Source organism: Pseudoliparis swirei, chromosome 6, assembly GCF_029220125.1.
Source record: "Pseudoliparis swirei isolate HS2019 ecotype Mariana Trench chromosome 6, NWPU_hadal_v1, whole genome shotgun sequence".
Classification (NCBI taxonomy): Eukaryota; Metazoa; Chordata; class Actinopteri; order Perciformes; family Liparidae; genus Pseudoliparis; species Pseudoliparis swirei.
This window is the reverse complement of record NC_079393.1, coordinates 11,086,534-11,102,864: the sequence shown is the minus strand read 5'-3', so window position 1 is coordinate 11,102,864 and position 16,331 is coordinate 11,086,534. Positions and strand designations below refer to the sequence as shown.

At 42.2% G+C, this 16,331-nt stretch overlaps 1 protein-coding gene across 1 annotated transcript; it reads left to right on the top strand.

Moving 5' to 3' along the window:
- Positions 1–1,251: 1,251 nt before the first annotated feature.
- Positions 1,252–16,210, top strand: pkp3a (plakophilin 3a). The gene is made up of 13 exons (XM_056417262.1): positions 1,252–1,548; positions 6,059–6,150; positions 6,598–7,379; positions 8,303–8,426; positions 9,387–9,591; positions 11,424–11,598; positions 11,966–12,083; positions 12,188–12,352; positions 12,444–12,626; positions 12,720–12,873; positions 13,501–13,696; positions 13,872–13,959; positions 15,137–16,210. The coding sequence occupies exons 1-13, from the start codon at positions 1,326–1,328 to the stop codon at positions 15,176–15,178; spliced, it is 2,547 nt and encodes an 848-aa protein (XP_056273237.1). The 5' UTR covers positions 1,252–1,325; the 3' UTR covers positions 15,179–16,210.
- Positions 16,211–16,331: the final 121 nt, after the last annotated feature.

Genomic DNA, 16,331 nt, shown 5'->3' with positions numbered 1-16,331 from the left:
TGTGCAGGGTTTAAACAACCTTTTGCCTGAAGTCAGTGGGGATTCCAGCCCCCCTCCATCCCTGAATAGGATAAGAGCTTCAGATAACAGATAGATGGACTGGATCATAACTAGTGAGGTATTAATGTGTTCATTATTTTCATGTTGCTGTAGGTAATTACAATCATGGGTAGCTTAATCCATAATGAGACAACATAATTTATTTGTTGCCTGGACAACCTAGAGGTTTTCCAGGCACGTCCAACTGGGGGAGACCCCGGGGAAGACCCAGGACCCACTGGAGGGATTCTATCTCCCGGCTGGCCTGTGAGCGCCTCGGGATCCCCCACAATGAGCTGGAACATGTTGCGGGTGAGAGGGAAGCCCGGGTCAGCCCGCTGGGTCTGCTGCCCCCGCGACCCGACAACGGAATAAGCGGATGAAAATGGATGGATGGAATTCATTTGTTGATTTATATATTTTTTATTAATATTCCGAATTTGAAAAGTAATAAATAACAAATAGTGTTACATAAATGTAGTGAAGTAGAAGTAGCCTATAAAGTAGTGTGAAGCCTAAATACTGATGTATAAATAGAGTACTTACTTACAGTACTTGTATGTGTGTTACATTACACCACTGTAAACAACAGAGTTGTGCACGGATGACATGTGTCATCATAGTGTTAATGAATTAGCCCGGTCACATTTCACTCCATTATTAACTTGGATGTGACGACACTGACCAGTCATAGAGCTGTTCTTTGACCTGGTTTATTCACACTGTTAATTCCATTCGATTGAATCTTAATTTCTAATCTATTTTAATTGTGATGATGGATTAATGTATTTGCCATGTTTTTAAAGTTTTTTTTCGAAATGTTTAGGCCTTGTTTTCAGGTCGTCCAATATCAGTAATGCAAAGAGAAAAAACAGGAATATGACGAATTAATATGTATACTGAGTGAGAACATTTTCCAATTAAATATATATATATACGTTTTTTTCTTTTGTTTGTAGAATTCAATTGCTGTATTTTAATAAGGGAACTAATTAGAAAACTTTAACAAATAAAATATTTTAAAAATTACATTTAAAGAGACTAACTCCAGGGGAGTTGTGCAACGATTAACGACTGCTGTAAACCGCCAAAGAAGACGCAAAAGCGCACCTGTGAGTCAGGTAGGTGCGGGGTTCACTGACTCCGAGGCTCCGCCTCCTGCCGATGCGCAGCCCTGTGAGCGGTGAGCGCCTCTCCGCGCGCCTCACACACTTTCAGCCGCGCAAGCAGCCTGTCCGCAACCACGGTTCACTGCCCAGGCGCGTCTCTCTTCGTAACAGCTCACCATGAATGCCGTGGACACAGAGAACGTGTTTTTGTCCGCGTTACAGCCCATCACCACGGTCACTACCTATGGAATCCCGTCTGAGATCCAGCTCGGGAACGGGGGCACCGTGCTGGACGAGATGGCCAGAGCGCGGCGCGTGCATCAGCAGGTCCAGATGAGAATGGCGGAGAAGTCCACACTTCCGCGTCACAATGGATCGGCCGCACATTACGCCATGTCAGGTAAGCAACTATGACAAGTATTTGTAATCCACTTCCGCGATAAACTGTGCCGGCTGTTGGCTCTGAATGATTTGGGCTCGGGGGGTAAACGCGTTCTGAGCCCCCACACAGCCTCAGGTGCAGGTGTCTGAGAAAGGTCAATTGGTTTATACAGTCTAATGATAATAACATAAAACATATCACACTTCACATATATGTTAATCTCATATAGACAGGGAATTAAAATGTCTCACAAGTCACTCTTTGTCTCATTTGGCCCAAAAAACAACTATACAAACAACTATATCAAAATCGCTTAAATATAGTTTTGGGTTAATCGCTTAAATATAGTTTTGGGTTGTTTTTTGGTCTCCGGTGATGAGCAGAACTGTTGTATTCCTGTTTATTACCTGTTTACACAATGTAAAACCCCTCCTTTGTTTCCCCTTTTTAATCACCCCCAGACAAGCATAACATGGAGATAACTAACACGTATTCTAATTTTAGATCAGACCACAGAATATTTTCTTTATTCATTTATAAATGAGTTGGGGCAGTTTTAATAGCAGCTTGCAGTCCGCTTACAACCCAGAGATATTCAGCTCACTATCATATAAGACAAAGATAACTAAAGTAATTCTTCCTTTAAAAATATTTACCAATTTAAAAACAATGGACGTTAAGTCCCCTGACCGGTTATTCGACTAATTGTTAAGCTATAGTTTGATTTTTTTGTTTATTTGACAAGAACCAAGGTCAGTATTCACCCAAAGTGACCTTTACCATCGGAGAAGCTTTTACCTTCAACAGGTGTTGTTTTGTGTACGTTCGTGTGCGGCCCTCATTTGGGAATGTGCCTATTCAGCTGCTCTTCAGGTTCGTAGCAGACGGACCAGAAGCCTCAGCGGTGATCTTACCGTGCTGTATGAGGCGAACATGCACGTGAGAAAGGGTTAATGAGTAACAGGCTCAAACAAGTGCTGCTTTCATGAACTTCCCTGATAGCAGAGCAAGGTGAAAGCCTCTCTCTGTGGGGTTGGGTTTCAGGTCTCACTCAGCTGTGGGTGCTGAGGGTTCAGGAGATACCTGAGAGATGATGTTGTTGTGTTGTCTGATCAAAGAAGACGCATTGTGTCTAGTCGTCTCGGCATGCAGACAAAGTCAGCCAAGGTGGGATTGTTATGTAAGCAGCAGTAAGGCTCCTGTAAAGGATTCCAGTCGAGCTGGGAACTTGTTTCCTCGACTGTTACGACACATGTGATGCCGTTAAGGAGCTGAGTTAGTGTGGAGCCACACATGGACACTGTGTTGTGTTGGTTTTTTAAAATCTGGTGGCTTAAACTTGCCCCTTCTTGATACATAAGGACATTTCCTTAACGTCCCGTAATTAACTACAGGGATCAGCTTCTTGTTTTTATGACTTTACAAAATTCTCACTTGTCCGGTTTGAGTGTTTCCCCTGTGGGCTAACCGTCTCCAGGACAACAACATACTGCTCGTGCGTTTTTTAAATTTGGGACTGCAGAAGGACATACGTCAGTGAAATGAGTCACTGTGTGTTTTTAAAATGTTTACCTCCATTATGTTTGTCAAAGACTTCAGCCAATCGTGGCCGTACGGTATGCAGTACGAGGCTGAGCGTGTTTTTGTACACTGTTATTTCCGCCTGTCCTTTGCAACGGGAGTAAAATCATACATACACAGAATGCTGCCACGTCATATTCATCGTCTTTTGAAACCTGACCAAGAGGCTACAGAAGAGCTCTTTATGAATGAATGCACACATGAGAGCACCCAGAGGATTGTGCAACTCTCCTGTATATAAATGCTGCAACAATTGTCCATTTTGGACTAATTGGTGTTCACAGGTATGCAATTCTCGGCAGAAAGTGAGAGTAGAGAAAATAACGTGTGTTTAAGTTATGGCGTTATGACCAAAGTACATTTTTCAAAAGACAACGTATAATAACACAAGTTCTGTTTTCAGGGTGTGCTTTCTGTGTGATGCAAAGGTGTGCTGGGCGTTGCCGCGGTTGGCTTTTTTTCTTCTACACCAACTGGTTTGGTGTGTATGTGTGTGTGTGTGTTTCTGTGTGTGTGAGCTGCATATACATGTGAAGGTAGTTCAGCCCTCCCCTCTGTCTGAAACATACACACGTCCACATGTACACACACGTATGCATTAACCTCTTTCTGTTTTCTCAGAATGTTTCCCTTATAATTAATTTGTCATTTTGCCTGGCGGATAAAGTCGTCTGAGGTCGTTACGTGTACGAGACAAAGGCATTAGTCAGTTTTGAATCATGATCAGTGCAGTCGGGACCATTGGCTCGAGCCTCGAGTCAGAGCATGTTGCACATCGTCAAACACCGACTACTGTCTGGCGTGTCTTTCAGTCAGTCTAGCACTAATCCATTGGATTACAATACCATTTGTCCAGCTGGTCATGGTCCTCAGACGGTCAATCCTACTGGCTTTGGTGACTCTCTGACATTCTCTAGTGCCACTATGAAGTTGATATGTTTTTAGATTTTTTTAACTGTAGATATTTAGGTCTCCTTGAGGATGATTTGTAATAAGGTTGGTGCTCACGATTAATCATACGTCGTCTTCAGGTCAATTCATTTAGTTAAATTCTTACACTAAATACCTGCAAAAGTAATGAAATGCACATCGCCCTCAGCTCAGCTTTGTGTTTGGGGCTAATCTTCTAGTGTCAGCATGCCAATGCACTGAAACCCCTATTAGCATTTAGCTTAGAGCCCCTGGCTGTAGTCCCTTTTCTTTATTGTTTACTTCACATGCCTCACATTCTACACTCACCTGTCAGGTAATTCAGTTTTCTGGTTTGAGAGCAAACACGTTGACACGCTCTCTGCGCTGAGCGAGCCGAGAGCGTCTCTGTGTATGTGAACCGTTCCCTCGGACTAAAGGGGAACCAGAGACGTCACACCCGGGGACGGCTGTGCCGGGCCGTGTGTGCAACCCAAACCTCAGTCTTAAGTGCAACAGGACACCTGCTATTTAAACTGGTTGTCTTTCATTGTTGTAAATTAGAGAGGCGTGAGGCCTCGTTATGCCCGAGCTCGATCTGCCATCTGTTACTTCAACACCGTTTGTTTTACTTTGAATTCTTTCCTGTTTACAGGAAGACTTCTACAGTAAAAACTCAGTTATATTTAAATGCACTTATATGAGTCACAGGGAATTTTAAGAAAAAGACAACCCAAAGAAATGTGTTTTAGTTTTGAAACACAAGATCGTAAAAGTAATAATAATAATAATAACCTTCAATTTTATATAGCGCTTCTCTAAATACCTGAAGTCGCTTACAGAGTCCAGAGTCCAGTCGTCATACACACACACAGTCATCCCGGTGGTGGTAAGCTACATCAGTAGCCACAGCTGCCCTGGGGCAGACTGACGGAAGCGTGGCTGCCAATCAGCGCCTACGGCCCCTCCGACCACCACCAACACTCATTCACATCCATAGGAACCGGGGTGAGGCTGCGGTGCATGTCTTTATGATGGTGGGGGAAACCGGAGTACCCGGAGGAAACCCACGCAGACACGAGGAGAACATGCAAACTCCACACAGAAAGGACCTGGAACGACCTGGACGACCGGGATTCGAACCCAGGGCCTTCTTGCTGTGAGGCGACAGTGCTAACCACTGAGCCACCGTGCTGAAAGAGGATAACACTTTAATTGTTTCAGTAACACCACCAAACGTCAGGCTTGACTTGACGTTGCATTATTTATGGATGTGTAAGAACTTAATTATCACCTGACACAACGAACATCATGAAAGATATTTTCAAGATGTTAAACGTTGTTCTTCTTTTATGAGATTACAAAAGGGCAATTACAAATTATGAAAAATACATGCTGAACATATGTTTGTCTTTGCTGAATGGTCACACAAAGTAGAAAACCCCAAACACTGCATTCAGCTGAGTCTACTTCCAGAGTAACGAATGGGAACTCCTTGCTTGAAAAAAGTGAAACTATTTTTCACCACTTCTGCACTTCAACAAAAATGCAAATTAATCCAAAAATGAAAACGGTAGCTTTCAGTTGTTTCTGTTTCGTTTCTGCCTGGACCTGTTTCGAAGCCAGCCACTGCAACAGTGATGCTACAAACACATCCACTGTGCCATTAACATGTTTTATCATCAAATCCCCATAAAATGTTGATTATTTAAGTAACTTTTGAGCTGAATGTCATTTCAAGAGGTAACTGGAATAGACTGCTTGTTCTTATGAGGGCATTAATCATCACTCCTTCTCATACTGCCGTTAAATGATCTCTTTCTATTTTTGTTTTAAGACAGTTGAGAAATGGTGAAGCTATCCTTTAAGGCCTGATATGTTACATTTAGGAAAAGCAAATCCAAGTATGACTTCACTGTATGTTTTAATTAATAGTTTATGTGAGCAAAGCTTCATTGGATTACAGTTGTATCGCTGATATCAATGTGATATTACATGTGGTATTCATCTGTTATTCTGTCTCCCCGCTTCCCTCCAGAGCACGGCGGTTCTTCAGCTTCGAAATATCAAACCTATAACCCAAACTACAGCTCTAAATCCTCCTACATGTACTCGGGCGCCAGAACAATGGTGAGTAATACAGCATTATGTCAGTGTTTCAGCATCTGTTCACACATGTCATGCACATAGACAGCTGACCATGTAATGTGTCGTTTTAAACTCTTCACTGACCCTCTGCTAGTGGCACAGTGGGTCACCGAGGAAACGGCATGTGTGGTATTTCACAGTACGCCGTAATCAGATCGGCTCTAGGTTTCAAGTCCACCCTCTAGATTCCTCCATTTTAGGGATTCTTTGTGGCACAGATGTTTGACCTCTGAGTTTAAGAGAAACCTGCAGCTGCATTATGGAAATCGTCCTGCTTTTCGATGACCTTATCTGATATTTGAGTCCATAATCATGCCCTCATCTACTAAACAAATGTTTGTTTATATGAGCAATGGAAATACATTTCTGTCGATATGCTGTGACTTAAACAAATTCACATTTACAGTTCTTCCTCTTCCTCACTCTCAGGGTCCACGCATATCCCAGAGAACAGGCTTCAGCAGCCAGTCTACCGGTCCAGACATGGCCCAGTTTCACAGGATCACTGTCGGGGGTGGTGGGGGTGGAATGGGTGGTGGAGGTGGTGGTGGTGGTGGTGGCGGTTTTTACCGAGAAGAGCAAACCATGGGGCGCTACCAAGGAGACGGAGGGCAACATAGCCGACTAGATCGAGAGATCCTCTCCACGCAGTCCATGCGCTCCATGAATGCAGGGCCTGTGAATCCCTGGATGATGGATGGCAGCGATGCCGACAGTTTGGTCTCCGACCGCGATGCCACGATGAGACGGCAGTACGATCAGAGGTCAATCAACGGCTACCCCACCCAGGTGAAATCGGGAGAGAGCTCCATGACCATGACGTCGCCCATGCGCCGATCTCTGAGTGGCACTCTTTCCCGCGGCGGAGGGATGACAGGAGGAGAGGTGGAGTACAACCAGCAACATTCTTACAAAGGCCCAGCCCACCGCACCATCAGCAGGATTACAAACCGAAACCGGATGAGCATGGGCTCCGTGTCGGGGCAGCAGATGGTCCAAGGTGGGAGCATGTATGTTGGAGGGGGGGACAGAGTGGACGGAGGAGGGTTCATGGCATCCGGAGTGTCCTCTGGTTCCCAGGGGAACCTCATGCAGCGCGTGGGCACCATGTCCCGGGCCATGTCAGTCAGAAGCATGAAGAGTGTGGGCAGGGGCGCGGACATCTACGATGGGCAGATGGAGATGGGAGCCAGCATGGGTAACCTTAGCGGGTGAGACACTGAAATGACACCCATCCATTACTTCTGCTCACATTCACAACAGTAATGTTTAGTTTTGTTTGCATGTTCTCATACAATTACTGATAGAAATCTTCAGTGTGTACCAACAATACATTGATTCTGCCAATAATAATTGTTCATGGAGGCAAAGCCTAAATATACAAGAGCTCTGTCTCTCCATTGTTCAAAGACGACTGAAAACCCAACGATGAGTCACACTTTTGGGCTGACATGTCCCTTTGTTACAAGTAACACGGGCACGGAGTTTATCTTGAGTCAGTCCCACATTCATCGTCCAGCTGCGGTAGATACTCACTAGCTCACCAAATGGAGTGTGTTTGAGTGACGCCTGCTAAAATCAAGGACGAGACAGGGTACAGAGATACGAAGGTATTAGGAGACAGACAAAAACATCATTGCTTTGAGTCTTTTCATTGGATTTCTTGAACATAAGAACAATATGGAATCATGGCGTCCTTATCTTTTAATTAGGTTAAAATACACAATGACAGATCAGTGATAAGCTGGTGAATGTGATACACCAGTATGATGAGTCAGGTATTTTAGTGAGGGAGTGTGATGTGAGCAGTGTATTTCCTAAGCCTGTACATGGGGAGGTGGCTCCTGAGTGGCAGGACTGTTTTTTGGTGTGGCAACTCGGTTCCAGGCCCTCACATTTCACACATCCCACAACCAAGCAGTCACACACACACCACTGTGAAATTTAGAAGTAAATCAACAAGAAGTATTTTTTCAAAAGAGAATGAAACAAATCATCTCTGAATAATTACTGTTGTTTTTCCTTCAAACATCCAAATGACATATGTTATGATACCAAATCTTACATGTCAGGGTGCCATAATTGAAATGTTTGAGATTCTTTGGTTGAATATGTTCTTCTGCTCCTTCGCTAGGATCGCGGCCTTGGACATGCCCACCGCAGTGCAAAACCTGAGAGAGCCCGACCACGATCTGCAGGTCCTGGGTGCCGCCTACATTCAACACGAGTGTTACAACGACAGCGAGGCCAAAGACGAGGTAGCCCACGCTGATTTACTCTGGGTTGTTCTTCTCTGCAATCCCTTATTAAGAAGCTCAGTCATGAAAATTGTTTTCCTTTAAACGATGGATGCTTCTCCATTTCTGGTGTCACGGAGAAGCAGTTTTTTCTTCAGTTCTGGTGTGCTCCAGTTGAATAGCAGCTGGGAACTCTTATTAGGGGCGGCTGTAGCTCAGTGGGGTAAGAGGGCCGTCCTGCAACCGCAAGGTTGTGGGTTCGATCCCCGCTCTCCCCATTAGTTGCAAGTCGAAGTGTCCTTGAGCAAGGCACTGAACCCCCAGTTGCTTCCCGGGCGCTTCACCGCAGCCCACTGCTCCTTAATAACTAAAGATGGGTTAAATGCAGAGAACTAATTTCCCCTTGGGGATTCATAAAAGTGTATATTATTATTTTATGTGCCTCGCTCAGTTTGGTCGTGGGCTTTTTGCTTGGTGAGGATGTTTTTGAGCTCCGAGGATGCTCTTGAGTTTAACGAAAAGAGATCCAGATGATTCAAATAGTTTGATATTTGGATAAATAAACACATTTTCTTATTTGCTGAGAGGTAGATGAGAAGCTTGTGTGTGTGCAGCAAATCTGAAGGAAAATCCGGCAGTCGGTTAGTTTAGCTTAAAGAGCATAAAGAGGGAAACTAGCCTGGCTCTGCCAACAGGTAACAACATAGTCTCAACGGCTCTGTTAATATTTACCATACAGACATGAGAGTGATATTCTTCACATCTATCTCTTGGCAAGAAAGCGAACAAATGTATCTTCCAAAATTGAACTTTTAACTGGTGGTGACAGCAATGCATGTGTATGCACCATGGACACTGATATAAATGGAAACAAATTAGACTTGTTGCTATAATCACATATATATTCTACATTTAATCACTGTAGTTTACAAAACAGTAAATATCCTAAGCAGAATGTCTTTCCTGCCACATGGATTCTAGGTGCGTCGCCTGAAGGGCATTACGGAGCTGGTCAAGCTGTTCAACTGCGACAGCCAGGAAGTGCAGCGTTACGCCACTGGCGCCACACGCAACCTCATCTATGAGAACATGGACAACAAGGTGGCCCTGATCGAGGAGGGCGGCATCCCACAGCTGGTCGAGGCACTTAAAGAACCTGATGAAGAGCTCCACAAAAACATCACTGGTAGGAAAATCCCCATCACAGGAACTAAAACAACAACAACAACAACAACCATTGCACAACAAGCACAGTTGGGCTCAGAGGGCTTGTTTGGGACTTTTCCGAGAGTGGATATTAATATCAATTATTTGGAAACAATAGTAAACAAAGTTTTGAGATTAATAATAATAATAATAATAATAATACATTACATTATTATTATAATGATAATAATTAATAATAATAATAATTATTATTATTATTATATATATTATATTATTATTATTATATTATTATTATATATATAATTATTATATTATCATTAAAGTTTTGAGATTCATAATAATAATAATACATTACATTATTATTATTATTATTAGATTGATATTATTCAGCAGCAAACACACAGCAGGACGTGTCAAGCTGTAACAAGTCACTTTTACAATAATCTACAGATTATGAGCATTAACTGTCGCTGAATTAAAGTTTACGATTTGTATTTTCAGAGACGTGAGAGACGTTATTCTTTTACTCTGTAGAGTTTTTCAGTACTCAACATTAATGCCATTCACAGTTGACTCCCCTCTTCAGCACTCACAATTGTTGACAACAACTTCATAGTGCGGATATTTGTTTGACATGCAGTGTGTCTATGTACACACTACTGTCTGACGGGGACTTTTCTATAGGGTGTGTGTGGAGGGGGATCAAGGCATGTGTGGGTGTTGTCATGGCCTGTAGACTAACAGTATATCTACTCCATTTGTGACTGATGGCCTTGTCATTCGTTCCTTTGAGCCGTTACACCTTGATTTATATCAGCAGGTTCAAAGTTTGAAAAAATAAGAACAAAGCAAATGCAGGTGTGCAGCTTTTCCCACATAGTGACGACTAATGTTATAGCTTCACTATAATTTTAGTTTCTCTCAGAGGTTTTGAAAGGTATTCCATATCTCTAAATTCAAAATGTTTTTCCTTGTGTTGAGCTGGATCAGAAGATTGAAACCACGTTCAAGTCTGAAAGTGGCATCGATCTTTCCACCTAACTCTCAGCAAGAAAGCAACTAAGCTGACTTCCCAAATGGTCTTAACCCTCCTGTTGCCTTAGGGTCAATTTGTCCCCATTCAATGTTTAACCCTCCTGTTACCTTTATATTTACTGACATATTTTACCCTTGGGGTCAATTTGACCCCAGCAATTAAAACCTCCAGAAAATTATTAGAATTAATATTGTTTTCCAAGTTTAAGTGTGAGGTACTTTATGTTTGTTTGTTGACTACCTAAATAGCCCTTTAAATATATAAAAAAGTTGATATTTCTTATATGTTTGACACAGTGAAAAACAGCCTGGGGTCAAATTGACCCCAAAGAACACCGACATTAAACATTGAATGGGGTCAAATTGACCCTAAGGTAACAGGAGGGTTCAAGGGACAGGGTGTTATAATAGCATCAACATTTATAATAGCCATAACTATTTTATTATACGAATAATTTTGATTGCGTTACCTTAGAATCCGATGTTATATTTACATAAAGAGCAGGTCCTCTTCATGGAGTCTGACATTTTGCACCACCATGTTTCTACAGTAGCCCAGAATGGACAACCCAAACGCTGGCTCTCAAGAGAGGGCTCTTAGTGTTTTTTACATTACCTAAAAACCACCGCGGCTCTCCAACACTCTCTCAGCCACGAGATGACACTTAATCCCACACACTGCTCCGGAGGTTACCGTAAAATAACGGTACTCTCCAAGAAGTTGAAATGTCCATAAAGATTAGATTAGGTACATACATGTGCAAAATGAAGCATGCCTGTCAGTGTTGCTGATTCTCCACTGGTGTGTGTGTGCAGGTATCCTGTGGAACCTTTCATCCAAAGACAACCTGAAGGAGAAACTGGCCAGGGAGACACTTCCGGAGCTGACGGATAAGATCCTCATCCCTCTGTCAGGGGGCGGAGACAATGAGGGCATCCAGCATTCTCCCTCTGAGGCAGACATCTTCTACAACACCACAGGATGCCTCAGGTCAATCTCACTTATCTGTCTCTTGTCTCTGTGCTTGCTCCTTTTGTTTAAATACATTTCTCTATCTGCTTTTTGATCACATTTATATTTTGGAAACTTGTTCTGGCAGGACACTTTTTTTGTTACTGTTGTTTGCAAAAGCCTGCGTCACTCCAGCCTCCAGTTGCTTCGGCTCTGCTTTGTTTATTGATCCATCCATATGGATGATATGTATCGTGCAGCACAGTGTGAGGAGCAGAAACCAATGCCGAAGCCAAACTGTTCTGCATTTTCTATTTGCGTATTTAAGTAGTACCATGCAGGATTCCTGACTGGATTGTTACCTAAAATAACCCTCTGACCCCACATTTGCTCTTTGTGTGCGCAGGAATATGAGCTCTGTGAATGAAAAGACCCGTCAGCAGATGAGAGAAACATATGGACTGGTGGACTCTTTGGTGGGCTACATCAATGCCTCCCTTGATGAAAACAAGTCAGAAGATAAGGTGAGAAAAGACTCGATGAAGCTGAATTCAAGCGGCTGTTTCTGTTCACACCAAGGCATATGTATTTATTTGTCTGAGTGTGTGTGTGTGTTTTTTTTTACTAGGGGGTGGAGAATTCAGTGTGTGTCTTGAGGAACCTCTCCTACCAGCTGTACAGTGAGATGCCTCCATCTGCTATGATGCGCCTTGAAGGACCAACCAGAGATCAGGACTCAGGGACGGGCGAAGCCATTGGTTGCTTTACACCTCAGAGCCGGAAAGCCAAGAATGTAAGAATGATTTATCCCTCAGCTTTTTGTGTGTACAGACAAGATTCCTCCGTCTCACCAATGTCTCCTTGTTTCTTCCGTCCTCGAACAGAGGATGAACCAGGATCTCTCCACTTTCACCGAGGTCGCTCGGGTGCCAAAGGGCGTGGAGTGGCTGTGGCACCCGCAGATAGTGGGGTTGTACAAACGTGTGCTGCAACAGTGTGAGATCAACTCCACCACCCGCGAGGCAGCTGCCGGAGCGCTGCAGAACATCACGGCTGGAGACAAGAGGGTAAGCAGCAGACTTGTTAGTTTGCCTGTGAAAAAATAAAAGAGTCTTTTTGAAGTTGGTCCACTCTTGAATGTGTCCCTCGTTGCCCTGCAGTGGGCCTCTGTGCTGAGCCGGGTGGCTCTGGAGCAGGAGCGCATCCTGCCCGTGCTGCTGGACCTCCTGCGTACCAGCAATGATCTGGAGCTGCGTTCTCTCACTGGCCTCCTCCGAAACCTGTCCCGCCATGCCAAAGACAAGAATGACATGGGTCAGTTCTTCTTTTTTTTAATTATCCTTGGTAGATATCAATAATATGATGTTCTGAGCTACCCATTAACAGAGTATAGTTTTAATAACATTGTCAAATGTGTTGTTTTTTCACACTAATAACAGTAATTGTCTATAATAATCTTCTCACCAGTTTTGCTTCACAATATTCATGGTGTAACGTAAATAGCACTGATTTAATTTAAACACAATTTAATTTAAAAGAGTATTATTCTGAATTTCTGTGGTATCACTTCTTTGACATTTTTCACTGGTTGTTTACGTGAAAAATAAGAACATAAAGATATTGCTACAGGAGTCATAGATTCCGATCAGTCAAATTATGATTGAATAATATTAATAATTGAATAAAGTCAAGTAAAAAAAAATCAGGTTACAAACTTGGGTTGAATTCAGACACACAAATGAAACATCTTGGATGCCCAGAATAAACAAATAAAGCCTGAACAAGCATGTTCCTATAACATTGAATTAGAATTATTAAAAGTGAAAAACAAAAATAATGCTGAATATTAATTTGATGAGTGTCCACACAGGATCCCATTGTTAAGGGGAATTATCTGATTGCTAAAATAAATCTTAACAAGACCTACTGGTTTATCTTTAGCTACAAAGGTGGTGAACAACCTGGTGACCAAGCTGCCTTGTGATGGGCAGCAGAAGGAGCCCTCCAGCGAAGTGACGGTCAACATCTGCGGCGTTCTCAATAACTTGGTGACCAGCAGCATCATGGCGGCCAGAGACATCAACTTCTTTGACGGCGTGCAAAAACTGGTCGGCATCAAGTCCTCACATGACAACAGGTGAGTGGTTGAAGTTGAATGGATTTATCATGTCGAACCAGTTGATCGTGTATTCAACCTGATGCAGATAGTTGCACGTTTTCATGACATTTGATGTTAAATGTTGAATATTGCTGCCTGTCTTCTGAAACCATTTGTACCAAGCATTAACTGTGCATGGATCTGTTTTCACCAGTTCTGGGAAGACCAAAGCAGCCAAAGCAGCAGCCACGGTGCTCAGCAACATGTTCCAGTACAAGAAACTGCACAAAGACTACAAATTAGTAAGAGACTAAAATCGAGCTCTGCATGGTCAAAGAAAACTGAGAGGGAAAATAAATAATACATCAAAGCATCATATTTCTAATGTACTGATACTTTAGAAGGGATCAAATAATGAATTTTTTGATTCAAGTTAGTGTGTGTTGTCGAACAATCAAATCACACATATTTGAACCATTAATAATTATGCACAAATAGCACGGTTATAAAATCCTTTTAAGCATGACCAGCTCATATCAATGTATAACTATACTGCGCTTTACTACAGCTCCTTGAGGGACTTAAACATATTCTCCTCACACATTATTGTGATATTTAATTGAGAATAGAAAATATATGAAAGAAAAAATAAATAAAGCAGAAGTAGTTGTGTGCATATTTTTTAAATGACAGTGCTCGCAATTCAGTCCAAAAATCTCTTTCTCAAGAGTCACCGGGACTCGAACACGGCAAGAACAGAGCATTCTGTATGACGACTGACGATCAAAAGTCAAATTTCAGTCGAAACGTTTTCTCTTCATGGAGCCCCACCCTCATTCTTATATCTGTGTGTTTTGCCCAAGCAAAAGGAGTGAGAGTGACAGAGTGTGCGTGTGTGTGTGTTTGTGTGTGTGTGTGATGGATCACATTCCTCTCTTTCTGCAATTCCCTCGTGTATTGGTCGACACAAGTTCAAAACCTATATACCTCCGACAGTTAAAAGTTACTGCCCTTCTTTCAACTCGTATACTCACACACATATACACACATACACACGCACACACAGGCGTGCCCATGTCTTGGGCAGGGTCAGGTGTTGTCGGCTTTTTGCTTTTTGCAGATCACAACTTGCCTCTCCCAGGGTGTGGTATTTCTCAACATACAAGTCCCAACAGAACAAAAAAATGCTTTTAAGTTTGTCTTACAAACACTTTTCTCCAAAATTACCTGCACCACTATCTGTACCAAGAAAATGTGTACAGTCACAAAATATAAGCTATTCAAACACTGAATTGCGTAACTCTGAAATGGAATTTGTCGTATTGGGAGTCCAGAGTTTCACTCCAGGTCAAATGTCAAGATCAAGGGTGCTTTTGTTTACCCCTCTGTGGTGTACAGTGTATATAAGTTTGAATAACATCTTTTTTGTACACTTTTTATGTGTCGTAACACTCTCCTGTTTGTTTCTTTGTGTTACAGAAAGGGTTCGTGAGACGCGATTTTGCAGACATGACGATCTAAAGCCAAAGTAACGCCATACAAGTTCACTTCTTTAACAGTGGTACCGGGCCTGCACTCCACCAGCCGCCTGTGGAGTAAAGAGACTGTTTATATTCTTCAAAGATAGCGTAGGTTCAGTTTTTATGTGCCATATTTTATGATGACAACATGGACACGCAAGTGATGGAGGATCTCCCCGACGGAAAAGGACTTGTGTATTTTTAATACTCGACGAACAGTTCAAGAAAAGTGGATCCGGTACGCTGGACAATTGATGGACTCTGATACAGAGGTGTGCACCTTCACCATTTACTCTCTTTGTTTGAACACTATGTTTTAGCTTGGAATCAGGGATGTCAGAGCAACATGTATTGATATGAAACTTTTTGTTTCTGCCAGTTGAGCAACTGTTGATGGACAATATGGTGCACACTCGTGCCTTGTCTTCTCACTGTTGCACCTCAATCGCAGCAGAAATGCCATCAAGTGTACTTTTGTAAATATTGCTTCTTATTTTACACAGAAATCAAATGTTTTATATATTGCATTTGCACGCTTTGTCTTCATAGATTTTGAAGAGATAAATATGTGTTTATCAATGAGTCTAAATTATAACATGGTTATAATTGAATGTAAACCACAGGAGATTAAAACAAATGTGGATCTTTGATTCAGAAATCTGTTGATATTATGCCTGCAAAATGTCAGTCTTGTCATAGAAAATGCTGATGAGTGACATTTGTAATTGTATTGTCAAACAAAACTCATGGAGTCCTATGAGTTCACCAGGGATGAAAAGGATACAATCCTAACGTTGTATTTGAGGACTTATTGCAAAATGTGTCACTTCACATTCAAGTTTAATATTTTAAATTTTTTTAGGCAAGTTTTGATACAAAACTCTAAATATTATAGTTATTGCTGTCCTGAGACATAAATGGTTCACCTTGTGTTTCTGTGTGGATTCTCACTGTTTTAGATTTGATTTTAAGTCGTGTACAGGCAGATGTTTCATCTGGATATTTTTCAACGAATAAAGTTACAGATTTGGAAGTGAAATTAGCATTTTTAGCGAGTGTGTGCATGTGTGCTTGGGTGTGTGTGTGTATGCATGTGTGCGCTGCTGCCTATGCTGCGACTATAATAGTGACACTGAGTTAGTAAAATGTCGGCC

Coding starts and splice junctions, on each gene's coding strand:
- pkp3a (XM_056417262.1), top strand. CDS start 1,326: ATGAATGCCGTGGACACAGAGAACGTGTTTTTGTCCGCGTTACAGCCC. Junction 6,151..6,597: donor ACTCGGGCGCCAGAACAATG/GTGAGTAATACA, acceptor CCTCACTCTCAG/GGTCCACGCATATCCCAGAG. Junction 13,960..15,136: donor TGCACAAAGACTACAAATTA/GTAAGAGACTAA, acceptor TTTGTGTTACAG/AAAGGGTTCGTGAGACGCGA.